General features: G+C 40.2%; 1 protein-coding gene across 1 annotated transcript in view; it reads left to right on the top strand.

The window, feature by feature from the left end:
• DNAAF8 (dynein axonemal assembly factor 8) overlaps positions 1-23,865 on the top strand; it is a 100,954-nt gene that overhangs the window by 20,468 nt on the left and 56,621 nt on the right. Inside the window, exons 11-13 of the mRNA XM_085313746.1 lie at positions 10,445-10,636; positions 13,210-13,365; positions 18,246-18,440. Of these exons, the coding sequence (XP_085169872.1) occupies positions 10,445-10,636; positions 13,210-13,365; positions 18,246-18,440 (543 nt within the window). The remainder of the gene's footprint in view (positions 1-10,444; positions 10,637-13,209; positions 13,366-18,245; positions 18,441-23,865) is intronic.

The following is a 23,865-nucleotide window of genomic DNA, read 5'->3' as shown; positions in this document are numbered from 1 at the left end:
GATATCTCACCAGCTCCATTGTAGAGTTGCTAATATCAATGTACTTAGTTGTTTGCCTATTTCAGTTGTGATTTCCTATTTCTGATATTGTGACAAAAGTAACTGAGGATTTTTTCTATATCTGTGTTACTCCAAAGCTGATTTTGTAAATTTATATCATCCTGTGTCCAAATGTTGTCTTCATTTGCACTGAAGTAACAACTTTGATTGCACCTGAGTGAATGTAACTGAACCCAACATTTGACCCTTGCTACTATTTTACTATAGGTTGAAAAATGTTAATTGTAAAATTTGCAAAATGTGTTTTCTAGGCTAAATCTGTTTCTGGCACCAGAGCTGAACTTGGCTTGTGCTTCCTCTAAGTCCTCCTCATTTTTCTTGCTCTGATTCTATGGGATTGTGGCCAGCAGTGATGTGCCAAACTGCCAGCAGATGGCCCCTGAATTCTTCCCTCTTTGTACAGTGAAGTATTTAATGAGTTTCTGAAACAAGATTAAAATCTCTTCTACTTAATGAACCTGCTGCCTCAGCTCAAGAAAGGCTTAAAAATAAGGCAGTTAGAGATGGTGTAGTTTAAATTTAGTGTGCAAAAACAGAAGGTCAAGATACCTTTGTGTGCCACCAGTCCAGCACACAGAATCCAGAACGGCATAGAAATTCCCAAGAAAACGTTTTGCTAGCACAAGGGACTGTTAGCTGGCACAGAACCAGTATTTCTGGCCTCTTAATCATCTTCCCTCTTGGTACTAACATAGGAAGAAAGAGGGGGTTGCTGGCACAGTATTTTAGGTTTCAGTTCTGCCTGAATGTGAGGGGGAATTTCTTCACTGTGTGAGTGACAGAGCCCTGACACAGGTTGCTCAGAGAGGTTGTGGAGTCTCCTTCTCTAGAGATCTTCAAGGCCCGCCTGGGTGTGATCCTGTCTAACATGCTCTAGGTGACCCTGCTGAGCAGGGAGGTTGGACTAGATGATCTCCAGAGGTCCCTTCCAACCTTACTGATTCTATGATTCAGTTGAGCTTAGCTGGTTTATGGTCTCCTCCGTGGCTGCAGTCAGCAAGGCAGAGGAGCTAAGGTGGCTACAGCCTCTGCCACGGCCCAGGGTAGCACAGAGCCATCCAAAAGATCTGCCCCTAATGGGCAAAGCAGAGAATCCAGGCCTTAAAAGTGTTCATKATAAATAACTTGCTTTACATAGGCAGAGTTTGCCTGCTTGTTCTTCGCATTCTCAGAGTGATGAGAGTTATGGAAGTGTGTGCTTTAGATTACAGATTAAAGCAAGTCTGGAACTTTGTTCTGAGGACACTTCTCAGTAACTCTGTGCACACAACCACAGTACATAGAAATGACATACAGTAACCCTACCTTAGTGTGACTCTTCAACAGGTTCCTCAGACGTACTGCTGCATATGTACTCACCTTATTTAGTGTGCTGTTTCTCGTCATTTCATTACATCCTTAACTGAACAATACAAAGAGCTAGAATGCTACTTCTTTGAAATCAGTGACAGTATGACAGATATTTGTATTATGGCAACCTCTGGGAACCCCTATTAAGGACTGAGGTCTTGTTGTGCTAAGAATTATACCGACACAGAAGAAAAAAACTCAGAACCAGATAACTCATGTTCTGTACTGAACGCAATGGAACTACCAAAGAAACCATACAGAACCTTCCATATAAACTTCTCTTTTGCCTCTTGCCTCTGTCCATGCTAAAACATGACCCTCCCATTACAGACTTAAAATAGGAGAAAATAAGTTGGAAAGAGAATTAAATCCCAGGAAGACAAAGTGATTTTTCCCAAATTGTAAAAAGTTTGCACAAGTGGAGTAAAACCCAGGTCTCTGCTCATGGTTTTGCAGGGGCTCCCGCCTTTGTCCGTTGCACTTTCCAGCTACAGAATTAATTGAACACGGTCAGGTCTTTCCAGAGTGGCTGTTTTCAGTCTGGTTTCACTGATTGGAATTTGAAATAGCCCCAGGAAAATGTGAAATATTTAATCTTTTATATTCCTTGGCACATCTTGGAAGGTGATTAAAATGAATTTAGGTCTATCATTGAATATATTTATTCCTGATCTTGACAGATGGGAACATTTGTTGCTGTTGCATAAGGGAAAGGTTAATATAAGTAAAATGAAAATAGTTTCCAGAATTATGTGCATGAACTTGCTGCCAGTAGAGGTCCTAAATACTCCTCCATTTACATATCAGAATGGTTCAGATAAGCTTGAAGTAAGATAATATAAAATGTAAATAATAAGACAATAAAATAAAATGTCCATTGGCTAAACTTAATTTCTCATTTTGAAGGGGGCAGGAGAGAAAGCTATTTCTGTACCCTGTGTCTCTGAGGGTAGTTGCTCTTTGACAAGACCTGTGTTTGCTGGCAGCAGTAATAGCTACTGTAAATTTGCAGTGCCTTTGCATGCACTAAACGTGAATGGGTGTCAGTCATGTTTACTCATACAGAGAAATACTTTCTGCCATACATCTCTTTGGGATCAGGATACAATTCACAACTCCTGTCCTTACCTCACAGCTGTGACCAGTGATGCTATTTGTAAAAGAAAAGAAGCTGATTCTGGCCTTCTGTTTTTGCAAGAAGTAAAATGTGTCCTGCAAGGAGCATGTCTGACACACTACTGTTAAAGCAGCTGTGTAGTTAAAGCAGCTGTGTAGTCTAAACTGTATTCCTAGTTTTTTTCATGCCTTCTTGTTTGGCATTATGACTTAGGTTGGACTACAGTTCCACATAAATCTTAATGCATTGAGGATGAGCTCGGTCACAACTTGTAAACACATTACACAAATAATAATTATAGAAATGTTTTTACTGGCAGGACTAATGAATGGAATTTGAGGCTCTATCAGAGTTTGCAAAGTAGAAGAATCCTGCAGTTAATTTTATTTTAAAAGTGTAAAGCCAAGCACCTGGAGTTCCCACAAGCATCTGTGGAGATTGTAAGCACCTACTCTTTCTCAAAATGGTAGATAAGCCATCTTTCCTGCCCTGGAGAATTCACAGGTGTCAGAGTTTACCTACWCAGTATTTTGCAGCTGGACACAAGATTACAGAGCTCATACTCTGACTAGCTAGACCTAGTCCATTTCTAAACTGGAAGCTGATAGTTGGCTTAGCAGGCTGCTTGAGCTGTGGTAAAATTTTGTGATAAAGCAGCTGCGGTGCTTTCAGCAATCAAGCTTGTACCTTTAGGATGCTGCACCACACCCTGCAAATATTCCAAAGCGGAACCTGTTACCATGCTCCCAGTGCAGGGTGGTTTTGCTCACTCTGAGTTTGGGTGTGATACAGCCTCTCTGTGTGTCTGTTTCTTTTGGAGATTGAAGTATTGCCAAAATCAGGGGCTTAGCCCCTGGAAGTGGCCACAGTGAGTTACACACTGCAACAACAGGACCTGTGTAAGGACTTGAAGGAGAGAGCGTAGCTGGTCAATATACCCCCCCCCCTTTTTTTTCCTGTGGGATTTCCATAGAGCAGCAGGGGAAAAAGCATTCAAAGATAAATAGATTTAAAACTAGAAAAAATAAGGCTTTACCTAACTTACTGAGTTGGTGAATCTCTTGGAGTATCAAACTAGAGCCATTTCAGGAGTAAAGCCAGCTTAGACCAAGTGTCAGATAGTAGCCTAGTGCTTAGATGACTTGGGACCAATTCCTTGCTCTGTCACAGCACTTTAGAGTAATCATGTACAATTTCTTTCCCTGTTTGGGCCTGGAATGCAGGATATGGATTTTATTTGTGAGGCAATTTGAAATTAATTAAAGAACTGTGCTATGGAAGATAACAGTTACTACTGTTTGCATTATAGAGGACATGATAGTGTTTTAGGATGTAAAGAAAGGGAATAGAGATGCATTTTTGAAGGTTTCTTGGTAATCTCRACAATTACTCTTCAGAGTGTTTTACAGGCTTCTGATAATTAATCCAGCTAGATAGGGACTAAGATAAGGAAGTACTATCCTCACTCTAYACCTTCATGGAGATTGAGTTTCACAGAAATAATCCATTTCCGAGCCAGGACTAAGGCACAGGTTCCTGATTCGCAAGTAATTTAACTTCTTTTACTTACTTCAGCTGCTTCTCATTAACCAAGAGTATAAGCTCATTAGAGCAGGAACTTTGTGTTACATGTGCTTATAACACCAACACAAYGAGGTTCTGAACTGCTCTAAGCCTCTCTAGGTGTTACTGTAGTGTAAACACCAATCATGGAAAAGGCACTTCTCATTTGTAATGATTATGTCTCAGAAAGCAAACAAAATCAAATGGAATTTAGTGACACTTTGATTTAAATTTTAGTGCAGTGCAATTTTCAGAGCAGTTCTTTGTTTTTCTGAGAAGTTGAGCCTTTGTCAGAAAATTTGCCCCCTCCTCAGCAAATAAAGATGAAATTGTATGTAGAACAGCTATTTGTTACCAATTATTTGCAGCAGTTATTTGAATGTTTTTCAGCTGCACTCAGACTTAGTGCCAAATGGCTTAACTGACACAATTTTTCGTGTCAGAATTTGGGTGAAAATTCCGTTTTCAAACATTTTGGGTTAGTTAACGTGTTACAACTGTATGTCTTTCCTACGTTCCAAAGAAGTAATTTAAGAGCAATTCTGTCATGGAAGTCACCGTAGATTTAACTGTGCTTGTCCATCACTGCTTCCTCATAGATATTCATAGTATTCTGGTCTAGTGRTCTCACAGACTGACTAGAAATAAGTTGTGTGAAAAAGGACATAACTGATTGTGTAAGACTAATGGCATTAATATTTCTAGACCCAGGATATGGCAGGAGATCACAGTGAGACACACATATACAGATAAACCATACACAGGAGAGACAGCAAGGCAAGGAGAGTGCTGTGTACTCACAGGAGGAGCACTATCAAGAAAAGTTGTGGTCAACACAGACAGAAACGAGCAGGTTAGGACAGGAAGCTCACTCTAAGATACAAGGCTCTCTTGGYTTAGCAGCAAGTGGGCGATGCTTTTGAGTTGTCTTCTTCGCTGCAGATAGCAGAATAAATGTATCTTGAATTTTGGGCCAAATATACCTTTCTGCACGCAACTGATGGCATGGTATCTCTTTCTTAGCATATTCTTTGGGACAGATTTCTSACTTCCATGCCAGAGGGGTTATATATTTATTACATAGCACAGATAAACCATTAACTTTAGTGAAGTAGTTGCGAATTCCCTTAATGTAGGCTAATCCAGAAGTGGCCTACAACCAGTGTAGTTCATTCTACATACCATTCCTTTGTTTTCTTCATTTGTGTGGAGAAGGATTATGGTTTGAATTGGATGAACACGGACTTCTGTGTAATGTTCATGTGTCCTGAGCTGGAAATTTAACTGGTCCTAGCTATCATTAACTCTCTGCAGGTGTTGTAGAAGCAATAAAGCTTCTTTAAATTGTACTTGGGGTTGACCACACTCAACGGGCAGCAACATAAAAAGATACACAAAGTGAATTTTGCTCTGCTTGGTTCTTGTGCCAGGCAAAGGTCAGTTACTTTCTATGTGTCATTTCTGAACTCTGCTCCCATACTCAATAATTTCTGGTGATGAGCTGATATTTCTCTTTTATACTTGCCACCTTTATGGTCCAGCAGAGATGCTGGCTAGCTTTAGCACCTTCATGCTGACAGAGGTGGAAAGGTAGTTCCTTCTGAATTAGGAGCGATTGTGTATTTCATGCTCAAGACTAAGCCTAAGTGTCCTGAACAGAAGATACTTTTGGCAAAGATATTTTCTTAATTTTTATTATTTTTAACATAACCTCACATGATGTGCATTGCCCTAACTGATCAGAGAACTGCAGAYATCATAACAAATAATGCTTTCATTATGCAGCTCTTTGAATTCCTGCAATCTTATTTTGTCAGTGTTTAAAATCATCTGTTTTGGAGGCTCATATCTCTCCTCCATTTTAGCAATCTGAAGCTCAGTTCAGGTCAGAAAATTGCAGTACAATCCTACTACCATCATATTTTTCAGATCAGTAACCTCAGCATGTTTGATATTCAGAAAAAACACTTGTGCTTTTATGCTATAGAGAATGAATTTAGTACAAAAATGAATTAACAGGAAGACCATTCAGACCATTAACATCAATCATACTCTTCTTTTTGTTATTAAATGTTGCCTTCCTAATTACAGTATGTTCTGCCAGTTGCATACAGGAAATGCAGATACTTTCTCCATTCTTGTCCGTTGCTCCCATTTTGCAATGATAAAGCAGTTCTTTGAACGGTTTCAGGGTTTATTCCACAATTTAATGTGGAATTCAAATTGTCTAACAGATGGTATTGTCATCATTTTTCCTTCCCTAAAGAATGAAAAAGAACAAACACTTGACATTTCCAATATGTCTTCATCTAATGCAAGAATTTTTAGAAGCCATAAAAGAGTGTTATCTGCTTYGCATTGGAGAGATGGACAGAAATGTTAAATGCATCCTAACTATCTACTGCCCTACATTAGCAATGTTCAGTCTGCATTTAAAACAAATGCATGACCTGATCTTCAGTGTGGTTGCATTTTCTTTTTCTGCGATGAGCTCTGTCTACAGTAAAGCATGAACATGCAATACTAGAGCTATTTCAGCATAAGGAGTATAGAATTTTCATTGCAGGAATTAGCTAGAGCCACTAAAGTACCTAGAAATCAGTTCACATTTAGAAACATACARCAGATGCATCATTTGGCAGAAGATTTCAGCAGTCAGTAATTTGCTGTTCATCAGGGATTGCCTCTTAAATCTGTGCAATCCAAGCTAGGGGGCAGATGACATAGAAGGATAAATTTAGACATGGCTGAAAACAATTATTTTGATTAATCCTCCAGCCAATGAGAGCAAGATTCTTCCTATCCCTCCCCTTCCCCCTCCCCTGTCATAAAGAARGGGGAGAATGTGCAAGTTTAACTTCTTCTCATTTTAAATGTAGTGCATGCTTTTGTTTGGTTCTTCCTGCTAGGGGATCTGCTCAGCAGAGATTATCTTTAATTGACTGTGATGCCTGGCTTCAACATTAGCATCAGTTAACTGCTGAAGAAGGTTCTGTATGTAAAATGCTGAAGCTTTACTTAGCTGCAAAGGAGAGATGCTATCTATAAAAGATGGCTTTTTCCAGACCTTCCTGTCCAATGGGAGATGCCCTCAGACTGACTGAGCTACTTCTGCTGAGAAATACTAACTTCTTTCTTAGATCTTTGTGGTGAAAAGAACTTCCTAAGCATGCAATGTAACACGTTTTCCAAACAGCAATTAGATGGCAACCACTTTCACTTGCTGTCGGCCTTGTACCTAGCTGGTAACCAGCAACGGAGTTCTTGGCTGGCCCTCTCGGGCTCCCGCACTGTTCTGCTGCTGTGTCCTTCCAGCCTCTCACAGCTTGGAGAATGTTTCTGAGTATTGGGACAACAGAGCTGTCTGTCCAGTCCRATATGCAGGCTCACTGAAAGGAGCTGTAGGGTGATGCCAGCTAGCCTTTTCAAAAACCATCAACAAAAGCATCGTTTAACCAATTAGACCCATTTGATTAGAAACAAAATAACATTAATCTTGGCTGACAAACTTATATCCTCTCAGTTTCAGCTTGCTGTGATTATAAACAGCTCTTAAAAAAATAAATCAAGACAAAATAGCACTTCTTTAGTGGCTGTCCATACATATTCCTTCTAATTGCAAATTCTTTATGAATAGTTCTTTCTTTTGGGTCTGTGCCTCCATGTATGTAATTTCAGTACTGCTGTTGCTGAAGGGTAAAAGATATGGGTATCCTTAAACTGTTTTGCAATTGCTTTTTGCTCATTTCTTTTTGGTGTGGATTTGGAGTGAGAAAGTTGTTTAATTTTTACATAAACTATAGACTCATGCTGTTCTGTGGCTGCTTGATGTGACTAGTGCTTCTACTTGCAATGTAATTATGCTCGGTGGTGATAGATGGTCAGAGCTGGGGGCGGAGGGGTGCTTRGAAAATCAAGCTGAAGGGTGGTAAACTGCAATATTGTAAGAGGTTGCAAAATAAAATAGCAAGCACTTTGAAAATAGGAAATTTTATCTTATTTGCTTTATGATAACTGTTGGCACTTGACTGCCACCAACAGCAAGCCTGTCTATGATTGACAACACAGTTCAAGCAACCAAAAATAGCCCATGGTTTAAGTCATTTTTGTCTTTTTATAATTGAATATTGTTTCAAATAAAAGCTGATGTAAAATTTAGGCAAAGTGGACTCTCTTGGGCTAGGGTCAGCTGGACAACTCTGGGTGAAGGCATACTAAGAAAGCACTGAATGTAGCAAACTTCACGTATTCTTGCTCAGAATTAAATAGAATTAGCTCTTTTTTTTCATTAGCTTTAATACTTTTGCAGCTAGTTAAGTTTTTACCACTGGATCCTTGTTGGATTAAGGGATTTGACTGAGGGAGGAGAGGGAAAGATTAACCTYGTTCAAAATCTCATTCCTTCTCAGGGAGAACCTAAATAAATGAAGAGGCAAAACTGTTAACTGGTCTTGATCAGAAAACACATTGAACCTTCCTCTGCTGCTGAGCCAAGCAGGCCTGGAACAGTTGGAGTTTTTCCTGCTTAAGCAGCAGTAGATACTGGTTTAGTCTTTTGCTTGTGAGTTATCTCCTGTAATGGATCTCACTACTCCCCTCTTGGTGAGAGAGGAAGGAAGTAATGTTTTRCCAATACAGGATGTAGAAGCAGACCATCTTTTCCTAAAAAGTCCCCAGTATTCTTTTTAGGCCGTTTCCTCTGAGAATTATGGTGGTAGTATCAAAGCCCTGATCAGTTCTGTTAGCTCCCCAGGATTACAGTAACAGTAGCAACGTGGATCTGCAGCATCAGAAACTTCGGCATGAATGTTTTTCCCTTATTACTGATTGTAGTTTTATTTAGTACTGGTAGGCACTACTGCTTTCTATGACAGTGTCTCRTTATCAAAACACTGTACAGCACAGTAGACCTGCTTGTGGCTTTTTTATTAATGTCTTTTTTGGAAAACTTTTAAAACTTGTATATTTTCAGGACAGGCAGGAAAGTCAGGCTACATTAGCTTGTAARGTGGATTAATTATTAAACACCTTTGTGGACATTTTAATTCAGAATTAAAGTGGCTTTAATTGGATTTAGCTTACTTTGCTTCCAAAGTAAATTCAGGTAAATTAAATTAAGGTTAATTCAGTGTAAGGGCAAGGACAGACATCCTCATTAAGGGCTACCTGGAGCAGCTGAAAACAACTGCCCAGCTGCTCCTGGACACCCTCCTGCTCCCATTGTGTCCCTACTGTGTTCACACAGCTCTGCTCAAGGAAGGAGGTGCTCTCTAGTCTCCTACAATAAGAGGTAARTTCAGACTGATTCTGCTCATTTTAACTAATAGTTCAGTCTGTTGGCTGACTACATTGGCACGTACAGGAAAGACAGTCATATTCTACTTGGGTTCTGCAGTGGGGAGCATAACCTTCAGCTGCTGCTGTAATAAGTAGTGGGGAAACTGTAACACCATAAGCAGCTGCAGCTATTTGCAAAGCGAATGCATGTCTAGGTCAGTAGAATATATATGCGTTCAGGATGYAGTGGGGGTCTTGGGGGCCTTATTAAAGGGTCATAACTGTTGGGATGCAATACTGTCTTTTAGCAATGCTAGAAAAACTTTGTGATTTTTATGGACTATCTACCTTCCTGTTTTACAAAAGAARTGTCAGGGGCAGCAGACTGAATGTAGATAGGAACAGTAAACCAGCTACTGATTACAGCTTGAGCCATCTCCTCTTTGGAAGGACGAAAGAGATTCTGTGAACTGTAATTCYGCAACCCAAGCTTGAGTTTTTTTCTTTAAAGAACAGGTCTTTTAAAGTAGAGGGATTTGTACCCTTATAGACCAAGTATCAATACTAAAGTAATGAAAAGGGAGATGAGTTCACCTAAAAATGTATCGTCATCTAAAAATGAGGTAAGTTAGATGAAGTAGAAGATACTGAATGTTTTGACACTTTTATCGGGCTTGTTTCAAAGGCATTTCACCTATTAAAAAGTTAACACTAAACTTAATACAGAATACGAAATGAGTTGGATAATACTATTTCTAGCTGTGACCATGTAACCTTTCGTTTGCTAAGCAGTATCAGAGTAAGGAAAGACCCAGGCAATGTCTCTCCAAGAAAAGCTTGAAGTGCTCTAGAACATGTTAGTGAAATAGTGACCCAGGTTTTGTGGCATAGGCAATATATGGGCTCGTGATCCCTCTTTGATAAATGCTTGCTACATCCTAATCGCCCCTCCTGTGATGGCAATGAATGCAGTTCATTCATGATGATGAATACAGTTCCAGTAATCGCAATGACTTTAATTTTCCTCCTTTTCTCTCTCTCTCTCTCTCTCTCTCTCTCTCTCTTTTTTTTTGACAGGAAGCTTCTTATTTGCCAGATATTGATACATTGCCTAGACCAGACTGTATGAGAAATGAGATGCTGCTTATGACAATTTGGCTGTCTAGTTGTGGCCAGGTAGCTGCAGATCAATACAGTGGGCAAGTGCTTAACACGGTGCTGACGGCAGCCAACATCTACCAGGCCCTTGTGGCATGGCTTCTTTCTCTGGTGAGTACAGGCGGTGACAGTGTGCAAGAGGTGGTGCATTACTAAAGGTGTATTTTGCCCTCTAGTGAATATGTAATCATTACAGAAATCCTTCTTTCAAAAGATATAAAGCAGTGAGCTAAACAAAAGAGAAGTTATTTCCTAACTTGGCTTGAAATCAGTAAATGAAAGTCATACTGATTTCAGTGGATGCTGTAACATGCCTGTAGTTTACAGAGAATATGACACAGAAAACAGAAATCAACGGGACAGACTTGAAGTAACCAGAATTGATTGAAAATGGAGGGCTGAGTATTATACTTGTCTTCTGCAAAAGAAGTGAATGTAGACAAGTGCCTGTTTCTTACCACTTGGTCTGATTAATAGTAGATCCTTTCAAATAGTCAAAGAGGGGTATAAACAAGTGGTGGTCTGTTTAATCTTAATTGTCCTTTGGGTCACATTTCTTTCTCCTCTAAAGAGATCCACTTTTCCTCACTCTTCCCATTCATCTCATGTTAGTCTTCTCCTGAGGGCAAGCAAGCAATGTCTTTTTCTTTTTTTTCCCACTCACATGTTGGCCTTATTTTTTTCTTTCGTTACAGACATCAACATACCAATCTGTGCACTCAAGAAAACTCTCATCCTGTGCAGACAGCCTGCACAAGCCTTTTAAATCACTTAAACTCCACTTAAACAGTATTAATAATGGTATTCACACTTTCATTAAAATATTGCTAACATGCTTTAATATTAGTTCAATGCTAATGAAAATTGTCAGTAGAASAGCCTCAGAGTCTGAATCCTCCATTCAGAAAGTAGCTCATAGGCTTTTTYGAGCTTTCTTCTCTTGAGTTATTCCCACTAAAAAGCCTGAACTCGAAGCAGCTTTCTCCGAGGCTGAAAGGACATCTCAGCTTCCAGGGCTCCATGTCACTCTACTGAGGCTGCAGGGCCAAATGTTGTGATGGACTTTGAAATGAACTGTTGTATTTCATTCCAGTTTCCATCAGGCACAAACAGGTCGCCTCACAGCTGTTGGATAGCAATGACAAAAAAGRCCTGCATTTCTTTTTAAAAACAAACAAACACAGTTGAAAAGTTGAGCCATGTCAGACCAAGTTCTCATCCAGTTTAAATCTGTGTAACTGCACAGATTCACTGGTTTCTGGCTTGTAAATCAACCTAACTTTGTGTATGTTAGAGATACTCATTTATATCAGCTGAGAACATGATCCTCCAAATGTAAGCATTCCCCAGTGGCAGAGCTGCTACAGAAATTCCCTTATGAAAGCAGTGATCACAGCAGTCAAGGACTTTTTAGTGCTGCTTTTCAGTGATACATCTGACCTATAAAACAATTTGAAAATGCACTCAAGGCTTGTATTGAGAATGTATTTTTAAAAGCATTTGTTTCACTGTAAATAGTTTTGTTTTATATATACAATAAATAGCAAGGCTGTAAATCCATCTAGAGAACAAAGCTTAAGTGGTTTGTAAGTTCACTAGAACCCTGGGAAGAAATCATAGTCCTGTAATTCAAATTTGCCTGTCTTTTATTTTCATATAATGTGATCTGATTCAGAGAGCCTCACCTCCCATGGCTGCTGTTCCTTTCTCATGGCTTCACTAGTTAACTGTGTCTTTATTTTCCCATAGCCCTCTCCCCTCTTTCACTTGCTGTCCAAATCTCAGATTGTTTTTCAGCACTACAGTGCCTTCCCAGTCTGTTTCAGGTATCTCTCCTTTCTCTTTTCTACACAGTAATGGGGTTTCTCATGTGTTCTCTATACTAGAATACATCATATTTCAGCCTGACTTTGAGCTTTGAGCTAGTGAGTGAGCATCTGAAACCCTGTCTCTAGAGCTAACCTGATATTTCTGATAAACAATGCCTAATATTCATCTTGGAGTTGGCAGAAGTCACTTCTTATCCTTCTTATTTGGGATCAAATCTGTATATTGGAAAATGCAATGCTTGTCTCCCAYTCATGCACACGAAAATAAGATCTGTCAAAAAGAAACCACCTCAATCTAACTAAAAGGTGGAGTCACTGGATAGGGACTGATGGAGTTTTAGATATTAGTGATCACTGATGGGGAGGATGAAGGCAGTTAAAGAAATCTGTACTAGCTCCTTAGAATGGCATAACCATTTAGCATTGATTTTGAATGGGGATTGTATTGATCTCATTATCATTATTAAAGGCAGCACACTGTACCACTTTGGTAAGAACAAGCAGTGTGGTGTTGACAGGGACTCCGTTTTTATTTCTTCCTAGACTAGGGAACTGATGTAACCTCTTGCTTTCACATAGTTGACTGAATTCAGAGCTTGCAAGTTAGGAGAGTCCTCACTGAGAAAATAAATCCTATGACTTACCAAAACCTACATGTTATTCCTATTTAATTTGATCTTTATTGAGTTTCRACTGGCTGAACCATAGCTAATCCACTAATCAAGCTAGAGTACTGCCTGGATTATTGTACATTGTGTATCTCTACTCAAAAGCAACAAAGTGAGATGAAGGGTTATTTTCAGTCTCTAAATATAGCTGTCTAAAAAATGAAATTATGTTTAAATGGATTTACAGGTGCCTTCTGTGAAAATGAAAAGTGAGACCAAAGCTCCATTTCAGGTGGTAGGACTGCAACAGGCCTGGCAAGAGAATGGCTTGGCCTTATATGCTTGCCTAATACCAACAGATGAATCTCCAGCCCAGAACGGCACCAAGATCTGGAAGATTAAAGTGAGTAGCAGCACTTAGACTTGTTAGTAATGTAGAGCTGCCAGGGTATGTACTACTCTTACATACTAAAGACCAGGCTTGAATATACCAATTCAAGCTCAAACTTCAGTGAAGCAGGATAGAGTGGCACTCATGCCGCTGTAATGGGGGAGCAGCCCAGGACTGTGGGAACAGAAAGATGAACATTGTGGGAACAATGCAGAAATTTGACTGGAAGCGTGTCCTTGACATGCATTATGTTTTTGCTTTTATATTTTAACCATGTGAAGAGTGTGGCCTAGGAGACGGAACATTGTCTTGCTATTCAGCTCCCAAGAGTCAAGACCCACAGATGGGACCTGAGACTTTCCCTCAGAGCTGGTAGACTACTGAGTTTGTGCTGTGCAATAAAGCACCGAGCTGAAATGTCCTCATCTAGCACATGCAGGTAGCACTCTGTAATGYTGGGCATGATTCTAGCTTGTGTCCTGGAAACAGCAGAACTATGAAATAGCAGCTCTGGGCCCTGTTTGTTAGTCCTGTCTTTCAGGAGAACTAATCTGAGCAGGTTATACTCTGAGCATCTGTTCAGTTTTCCTTTTCGAAGACAGCTTGTTAGGTATTATCCTGAGACTGACTATCCTTGGCTGCTATAGATACCTATAGAAACAAACATGTAGTATAGCTCACTTCCTGGAAAATGTACCCGGGTATATCTGAGGAACCTTGTGTACTGTGATCCTTATGTACCTGAGATCTTTGGATCACTTGCTTGAGTAATCATCCTGTTTTTGAATAACTTCTACTGACACACTGTGTCCCTGTGCTCTGTAAGGCCTGGTGAGTTGCTCTCAGGTGGTTCAAGTGGCACTTGTGGCTTTCGTGAGCTTGTAAGGGATTTTCTACTCCTGAAACTGTTTGACTAGCTCACCCTGACAACTGCACTGTGTTTACATCCTTATTTACTGTCTGGTAATRTGAACAGGAATGAGATTTGATAGATACGATAACTCTTGGCATTTCTTCTATGCTGAAAAGACCTTATTGGACCTAGTAGCAGGTGATTGTAGGGTGGTCCCCAGGTATCCTAATTCACACCTGCTGGACACATCATCACGTGAAATTTAAATGGAAGAGGAAGCATAAACATGATTTAAAAACACAGGCTTCCCCTGTTCAACTGCAGCAAGCATTCTTCATCTGCAGCTGCCTGTCTGTGAGCAGTAAAGATTAAATTTCCCGTGATGTATCATAAAGCCTAAAATGTGACAGCTGTGGCTCCACTGCTCCTGCAAGTAAATGATTGATGCTAGCAACAAATGTAATGATTAAAACACTTGGGAAAAAAAAAACACACACACACACACAATAAGCAACATTTCTGCTAGTGTCTGGGCACCTGTGGACCTGAAGCAGCAGGGCTAATGAGACTCATCAGCCTGCTAGACTGGCCARGGGCTTAATAGCGATTTCTCTCTCAGGCACCTGGATTCAAGGTATTTTCTGTGGCACAAAGAAAATGGAAGAACAGAGACTGACCTGTCTTCTGCACGTTTGCCTTGTTGCTGTCTAGTAATTTCAGCTGAAGCGCTGGCCAAAGCGTCAAAATTGAGTGTTGAWTATGCTTTAAATAGGTATCTGGTGTCATGTAATTGAATGAATATTTCAAGCTACAGGCTCAGGCTGCTCTAACATTTGGTTGGAGCTGGGAAGGTTGGCAGAACATGCCTTACAGAGCTTCCAGTCTAYGTGTAAATTTTGATGGCATTCTACTGATCCATTTACTGACACTGACATTGCTGTCAAGTTCATTTAATACGCACTGCGGTGAACAYGCAAGACATTTGGACAGTGTTCTTTAAAGCAAGACTATGTATAACWGGTTTCCTCTCATTAGTGGCCCTATCATATGTCTTTGCAATAACAATTACTTTTATTGTTTCTACTTGTGGTATCTGTAAAGGTGCTACTCTCTTCTCTTCAGAGACCTAAGCTGATGGGAACCACAAGTCCTTCAGAAATGTCAGCCACAGCAGGGACAAGAAAAACAACAGCATCTAGTCCTGTCTCCCCATTCTTCCCCTTGAGCAGCTTCAGCTGTTGTTGTAGAGAAATTTGATAGATTTTACTTTTCATACTCAAGTCTCTTGGTATAGTGCTGATGTACAATATGTAGTGGTTGAATCGATTAACAATATTCTTCTGTTGCAGGATTTAACAATTCCTGTTCTAGTTGTCTYGTATTGGCATAATGAGAATCAATTACCAGGGCTTAGCTCCAAAATATGAGTATCAGGAAAAATACTTGGGGTTCTAGGAGCTCTTGTTGCAGCTATTGGCTATAAGAACGTACAAAAATRTTAGTTATGTTTTTTTAGATGAGATATAAGAAGACACACTAAGTAGTATAAACAGTAACCAGTAGCATGATAACAAGCTGGCTTTTAATAGTCTTAATGTGAAGAGTACAGAGTTTGTTTTTAGTGTCACAGATGGATACATACTGATTGTGCAACGTATTAGGTACAAGTTAGTGCCTGCTTGATGGCAGGGGGGAAATGCCCATTTTTCTATGTGTGTCTTGTGATAGGAACAAAATGGCAGCTGTCCATGGAGCCCTGCAATGACTTTTTTTTAATAATAATATGAATATAATTCTTAAGCAGGTGTTGGATTGCTAGTCTAAGAGTCTAAGGACRTATCTGTATCACTGGGGCAAGGTTTCACTTTCCTCAGCTTGTCCCACTGACCTTTCCCAAAGCTTATGTGTTTGAACATCCTGGGTGTATTTATCATCGTTACTGGCTTTTGGACTGTTTACTGCTGTGGCTTGTTGCTGGCTGTAGTGCCGAAGCTCTAATGATGGTGGGGTGCAGACCATCACTGAGAAATGGACCAAGACAACCTGCTTACTTCATGTAGCCATAGGCTGTTGGTGATTTCCAGTTACTAGTAACTGGGGCTGAGCTAYATTCTAGTCTTCAAAAACATCAATATTTTATTTACTAGCCATTTTACTGTCAGCTCTGTGTCTTCTATTATTTGTCGTATTTTATTTCTCCAACCCAAGGTCTAATGGTTTACGAATATAAATATAATAATAGTTTCTCAAGGAAAGAGCTCCTGTCCTCGAGCAAGTTGAGTTTTGGCTCATTCAACCATGATGACATCTATTCATATAAATCAAGCTGCTCCACAATGTTTTTTCCCATTATTGTCAGTTTTTTGGGTTTTCATTTTGGCTTTTTATTTCTGCCCTCCCTCCAGACAACTGATTAAAATGAGACAAATTTAAACATGCCTACGTGGCTTTGCTTTCTTGAGCTGTTGTCAGAACAAATGTCCGTGCATGCACCTCTTGTAGTTTTTGCATGCTGATAAACAAGCTTAATTTACAAGCATATCTGGTGGGAATTAGATTTGTATGGAGTGTGCTTTCTAAGAATCTGCTCAGCATTCCCAGTTAGGCAGACTAACATTGAACAGGGCGGCATGGTTCTTTTCTGCACGCTTTGGTCGCTTAACAGTTCTGTGGTGGTTTGAAACAACTGGTGATCTCTGTCATAGGATTTGGGGGTTTTTAGAGGCTTCTGCTATTCGAGCTTTACTTTCCAGGGGCAATAATAGATGTTTTGGAGAAGATGCTTTGTATAATTGTCCATTTTGTTAATTTCTAGTTAAGGCTCATTGAATTAACTGATCTTGTAATCTGAAAGTCCTACTAATATGGAATAACAGGGAGCTTAGAGTGGAGGCTAAACAATGGAAAGCTGTATTTTAGCATCATCATGCAGTACTCAATAACAACCTTAAAAATTCAGAGATTGATAAAGCTATTCAATTATGTAAAATATCCCTGTGAAACCTTTAGTAAATTGACGTTATATTGTATTAGGCTGATTTATGGTCCTGTTTATGGTATTTTCTCTTTTTTCCTCTTGGTTTATGAGAAGTCAGGTCTGTTCATAATTACAGGGACTGCACCTTCATAAAAGATGTATTCAGGAGACACATTCCACAAGGCTACAGAACAAATGGGATATCCTTTGACCCAAAAGAATTACCTTTGGTAGAAGAATGGTGATTAAAATTACTGGCTCAGGCCATCTGCTAGGCAGGATTTTTTGGGCATCCAGATGACATCTACAGTGCAAAAACTTGGCTGTACATGCTGCACTTTCCCTATCCATCCCAACTGTACTTTAACAATGGCCACTTCTTCCTTCCTTACCTTAATATGTAGGTCATGAAACTGTGCTATGCAAACTGCTTCAGAGTAATTCATGTGAGCTGATGGATGTCGTGAGCCAGTTATTTTATACCAGCATTTTGTAACCAATTGAACATTACTGTTAACTCTCCAACTGTCTTCTGTGATGAAGTTCTGTATCTTAGCAATCTGAGTGTTTCAAGTGAATTGGTGAAAAGGCAATGCTGCTAATCTCCCCAGTGGTCTTTACCAATGGAGATTTTCTTTGAGTTAAGTCTACATGGAGGCAGTCATGGGTTAATCACTTCCACACAGTCAGCTGATGAGCTACTGTTGCAGACAGCATCTACTGTCAAGGAGCTCAGTCAGTATCAGGACAGATTTTGGATCTGCGATGAGAGACTTGGCAGGGTAATACCAGGAACATGTGAAGAGTGCACTTTCTGGGGGTTAGAGAACACAAGGTTGTATKAATGTGGGGTTTGATGGTTTGGAAGGCTGAGAGAGGTATTAAGTTAGAGTTTTGGCTTGGAGAATTTGAAGTGCACCTGCATGGGAGACACACAAGTTGTGAGGTTGAGATTGTTTTCCTAGGACAGAAGAAATGAAGAAAGCTGCTGCAGGTAAATGGCATGGGACAGGGAGCTATTGAGGCCATCAGTGACAGGTTTTAACCATTGACTTGTTACAGACTAAAGAAGGTCTACAAGAAACATCTACTTTTTACCAGAAGATCTCTGCATTTCTATCCCATACGTGGCTTCCAGATGTTATCTGGTGGAGGACAGAACTGACCAATCACTTCCAAGAGCAGCCATACGCGCTTCTTCCTGAAGTTCCCTCTGTGCTGCTCAGTTACATCAGTGCTGTTAATCCTGATCCTCAGGTACTGTACACAAATGCTTAGAATTCTRGTATTTTTTCTCATTAGATCTAATAGAAGCTGTTGTTCTTCCTGTGTTACAGATGTTTTCCTTTCGTTTAGTTAAGAATTTAAACTCAGTTTGAAAAGAATGCTTCTAAGCAGTATTGGTTACCACTGAAGAGTATGAGGTTACAAGTGCATAACGTCTTTTAAAATCAAGTGCTAAAAATCATTTGCCTGCTTAGAGAAGTCGGGAAGGGCATTCATCTCATGCTGTTTAAAAGTAGAATGACAATTAACTTTTTAATTTCTTTCAGAATAGCAAGTGCTCCATAAATATTTAAGTGAATGAAATGTTATAAGAACTCATATAGTTCTGGCTTATTATTATGGAAGTTTATTCCTTGAGGGCATCTAATATTGCTTTTAGGCCTCTAAGTACTGAACAGCCTGTCCTACCTTAGGGTAAATATTCATACCAATTTTTCAAAGAAGCACTAATTTCTTTTGAGGGAATGTTCCACTTAATCCTTTCCTGATCTCTTTCCAAAATTCCTAGGTCAACAAAAACCTTGACACACAAGTTCAGGGAATGGTGAACATGGCATCTGAGGTTCACATCTAAATCCAGTTGTTCTGAAAATAATGTAGCATGAGAACACTCCTGCAATTTCAACCAGATTTGGGGATTAACATTACTGTGAGAATCAATACCATGAAAGCTTAGAGGCTTAACAGTGCACTTAGCGATTTGCCTGAAGTTTTATCCCACTTCTATGAAGGAAAAGGAGGCTTAAATTTGTTGATTTGCAATCGCTGTAGCTCTCAAGTACAGGCAAGCGCTATAAAGTAGTCTGACATACTTTGGAAAGATAAATCTGCTGTACATACGTAAGGCATAAAGTATGGCCTTATTTAAACAGTCAGGGCCTTTATGTGTATCCCTTGTTAGGGGAATTATAAATCATTAGAAATTGAAAGCAAGATAGCAGGTGCTTTCTGAGAGTGAATCTTTGCTTCAATGGCGTAGAAAAAACTGAAGTCAGTTTATAGACTGCATTCTCTTCCTAAGTTCAAAAGCTCAGTGCCACTCAGGTTCAAGGCCTGGATTGCACTGAGACTACTAGGTGTAATGGCTTCTTGACATACGTATTTGCAGTTAAATGAAAAGGTTCACTTCTCTATGCAAGGTGCAATTATCCAAACTCTCAGGGGACAACAGCTAACCCTGCCCTGAGGCTTTACCAATTGGCACCAACTGAAAATGTGCCTAAGTGTCATTAAAAAGCAACTGACAGTAGCCGTGCATAGAAAATACAGTATCAGTTTCAGTCAACTCTGTCAGATTGAAAACTTTGTACAAGGCCAGTGATCCATGTATGTTATATATATTGGAATAGTGTACACAATCCTAAGCAGACCAAAGTATCCTGCTATTGTGTGTTGAAAAAGCATGCAGCAAGCACCTGTTTTTGCTCCAAGTGGTTTATTGTCCAAGAGGCAAGTCCTGACAGGTGGATGAAACAAATATGCAGGAGTGAAGGAAGGGTGAATGTGAGGTAAAACTGCAGTTTACTTTTGTACAGATGAGCTCTGTGTGGTTTATAAACAATTGGTAGCAGTAGTAGTAGTAGTAACCTTTAGCAAATTGTTTACTAGAGTGAGTCAACATCTTGTTTTTAGTCAGTTGGTCTAGTTGTTTCTCAGTCTGTTCTGAACCCCAAACATTGCTTTTCTATTGCTGTCCTGCTTTGAGGCTCTCCGTTGTAAATRCTATACGTACAGCCTAATAACCTGCAATACTTCACTTTGGAAATGAAAAGTAAACTCACAACAGACTCGTTAAAATCCCAGGATAGGTTTGGAGTAACATAATCTCTGTGGAGGTTATTAGCTAGAATGTCCCGTATCAGCAAAAAGAGGATTGCTTCGTTTTAACATGAAGTAAATGTAAGTACTTTCTGCTGTGAAGCCTTAGGATGTAAGCCTTAACCTTAGGGACACTGGCAACATATGTAGCCATCACTGATCCTTTTTTGCCTCCACCTGCTCCTCCCATTAAAGCATACAGGATTTCAATTGCTCTGTCTCCAGAACATGGGGACCCTTGCCCAATGAGTGCATCTCTAAAACTCACTGCCTGCTACCTTTTCGATCACCTTCCAGAGCATCTTGCTGAACTCCCAACGCATACAGGTGCCTTCCATGACAGAGGAGTCAGGGCGTAGCAGCATGGGGTGGGCAAACACGTCAGAATGAGGTTGCAAGGAGGAAGGGAACCTTCATCTCTAAGTTAAAGTGAACGAGGAAAGATTTTAGCTCCAGCAAATTGATTTTATTGCACCTCCTGGTGATCAGAAATCTCCCACTTACTTCACCGGTGCACTTCATGTTAGTTATTTCCCTGCTGACTTCCAACACAAGGGTTATGTTCTCTTCTTTGAGACAACAGTGCTGATTAATGGCATGTCTACATCAAGTTYCCACTTTGCAGTTCACTCAGGCAAGGCTCTGTTGAATTTTCTTGATACTATTTTTTCTGAGCATGGATAAGAATTCCAGAACTGGGTCTAGGGCACCAAATTTGCCATGATGTCATAATTCAGTGCTGCCAAACAGTTTTAAACAGCATAGACTGAACTGACGGGAGGCTTGATGTATAGAAGGGGACTTGCAGAAAGTACAGCAGTTCTGTACTGTGGTATTTCTGTAACTCTCATGCAGATTTGGGGGATTTCTCTGCTCGTGTCACCAGAAGAGCTCTATACACACACATTACCAAYMACAACGACATCACTAAAAAGTTTTGAAAGGTGCAGACTTCTTTATGAAGACTGAAATAACCAAGTAGCTGTAACAGAAGAGCAGTGCATTGCTGATAAAATTAGAAATCACTGTTTCATGCTGTGGAAACSTGGGCCCAGATTTAACACTTGTTACTTTGTGCACTTCAGGCACCTACTTTAGACATGCAGTTGCCCTAAGCTCCGTATATAGTCTCTGCAGTGGGAGTGAGAGGCATTTCCAGAGGGTGATGCAGATCCATTGTTGGTGACAGCATGCATAGTGTGACCCTTCTGATTCAGGCACTTAACTGCCCTGTTTGGGGTGCATTAAATCTCTGAGTATGGAGAGAGGGAAGCTGCTTGAAATGAAAATTCTGAGACTTGAAAATTCTCCCAAGAGAAGCAGCCAGAAACACCATTTGCAACAGTCAAAACAACAATAGGAAAAAAGAAATCTAGCAAGAAACTTAGATGTTCCAAGAGAATGAGACAGATCATGTACTAAGGCTTTTCTGATTCTCCACTTCTCTGACTGGAAATGAGGAAGCTCTTTCCAAAGAAAAACCTATTGGTGGAACCAGAACCTACTTATGGAAAAGTTGGAGGAAAAAAAGATTTTTGACATGGACGAGAATAATCCTTAGCACTTCCACTTCCTGATAAGTGTGATGCTYGTGCTCCGTTGCAGACAATACAGTCTATAAGAGATGCAGTTCTGAGTCTGTTTTCCTAGCATTGACAAGAAGATCCAGAGATTAAGGGGTCTGAATGCTGTCGCACTGTTTCACAACAAGTATCATAGCCWTACCCCTGCCGAGTGGCTTCAGTATCTTCCACTATCTTTTACTATAACTTCTTTTAACACCATGGCTAATGAGATGCTTGCTCAGATAATTGCTACTCGCTACATCAGCATCTCGCCTTCACCTGACTGTCTTTGGGCCCTTGGCTGCGAGGTCACTGCCTGTCACACACAAATTCAATTGTAATAACTAATGGTATGCTCTGGTTCAGTGCCTTGYGGATGTTGGCAGTTACGTTGTTCTGGTTTTGTTTTATTACCCCATGTGTTCTCTCTCTGTCTCTCTCTCTTTTTTTTTTTTCTTTTTCCCTTCTTTCGTGCTGTCTGAGAAGCAAACTAACAACACCCAAGTGAGGCCATTTAATGTTTCATGGACAAAACACAGCCTGAGCTACCTGGAGTGTAACACAATTTGGCCAGCTGTCAGATCTGATCCACATGTTACTGTAAGCTGTCACATTCAGTGTATGGGTTCAGGGCCATATTTTCCTCCCTTGAAGCTTCTGCTGAGCCTGCTGCTAAAGCTTGAAGGATGTGATTGTTGAGGAGCTGAACTGGGCATTAGATTGCTGGTTTAACATATAGGCAGTGGGATAGAACACCGAAAACAGCAGCTTCACAGGTCTGCTTCTCCAAACCAGAACTAGGAGGTTGTTGAGGCTTGCAGCATGGCAGATGTTGACCCATAAGACACSTGGACTGTTTGAAGTCTAGGCTGAAGCTGTAAAACAGGAGGTCTGCTCATCTGTACCAGATGTCCTTTGCTTTCCAAATCTTGCTCCCATCTCATCTTTACTGGAGTTGGTGCTAAGATTCACCGTGTGTGTCTGGCACCCTGAATCTGCCATGTAGCCTGATAAAGCCCTATCAGCTTTGGCAAGAGCACTTACATACATATCACATGCCATCTGACTGATGAGTCCATATCGAGATGACTCACCCATAGGTGAGACATTTGTCCTCGGGCCTCATCTGTATAAATTTACAGAAGTGTGTTCACAGTCAGAGAGTACTGTGTGGCTGTATCTCAGAGAGCCATCTGCATGAAGGTAGAAGGGAGAAGGTGACATCTTGGCCCTAGCTGAGCCCATTGGAATTTGCCATTGATTTTAGTGGGGCCAGGAGTTCATTCTGTCTTTTGCATTAGTAATTAAAAAATCTAATCTTTAAAATGAGAACGCACTACAGTAATGCTTGCCTGAGTTGGCACAGAGATGAAGACGTAGCTTGGGGAGGAGTGAATCACTATAGTTGTTCATTCTTGCTAAAATTTAATGGTCACATTTAAATTGTGACCATCACTAATTACTCCAGAAGAGAGCAGTTTAAAAGAACTATCAAGCTATTGTGCTTAGCCATCAGTACTGTGCATGATGGTGGATAATGGGCAGAAAGAATGGAAGTTAGTCTCATCCTTTCTCTCTTCTGTRTTTTAAGACACCTCTTTYCCTATCTGAAGTGGAGATAAAGATAGGTGAGATGCATCTCCAAACTGCCTGAAATAGTCACCAAAACTGCACATTTTCAGTGACAAAGCTGTTATATACCCTGTCTCTGTCCACAGCCCTTCTGCTGACTGGGGTCTTTCTACTGTGATTTCATGTTTTCTAAATTAAATTCRATAGCCAACTGAAGTGAACACGGACAAGAGGGAAGGAAAGGTGTGCACAAAGTAAAATGAAATTTGTGTCAATCTGGATTCCACAATGTGCACTAACACATTGAAATTCATGACAGCAGGGAGAGGACAGAGTTTAAGTATAATGTAGCCTAATTCACTGGCATGATTTAGTATATCACACAGGACATGAGCCTTGCTTGTATGTTAGCATCAAGCTAGAGTGAGAATGGTTCTTCC

This window comes from Rhea americana, unplaced genomic scaffold (assembly GCF_003343005.1).
Source record: "Rhea americana isolate MKP2758 unplaced genomic scaffold, rheAme1 scaffold_394, whole genome shotgun sequence".
NCBI classification, from domain to species: Eukaryota; Metazoa; Chordata; class Aves; order Rheiformes; family Rheidae; genus Rhea; species Rhea americana.
Note: the sequence above shows the minus strand (reverse complement) of the source record. Positions and strands in the feature narration are given on the sequence as shown.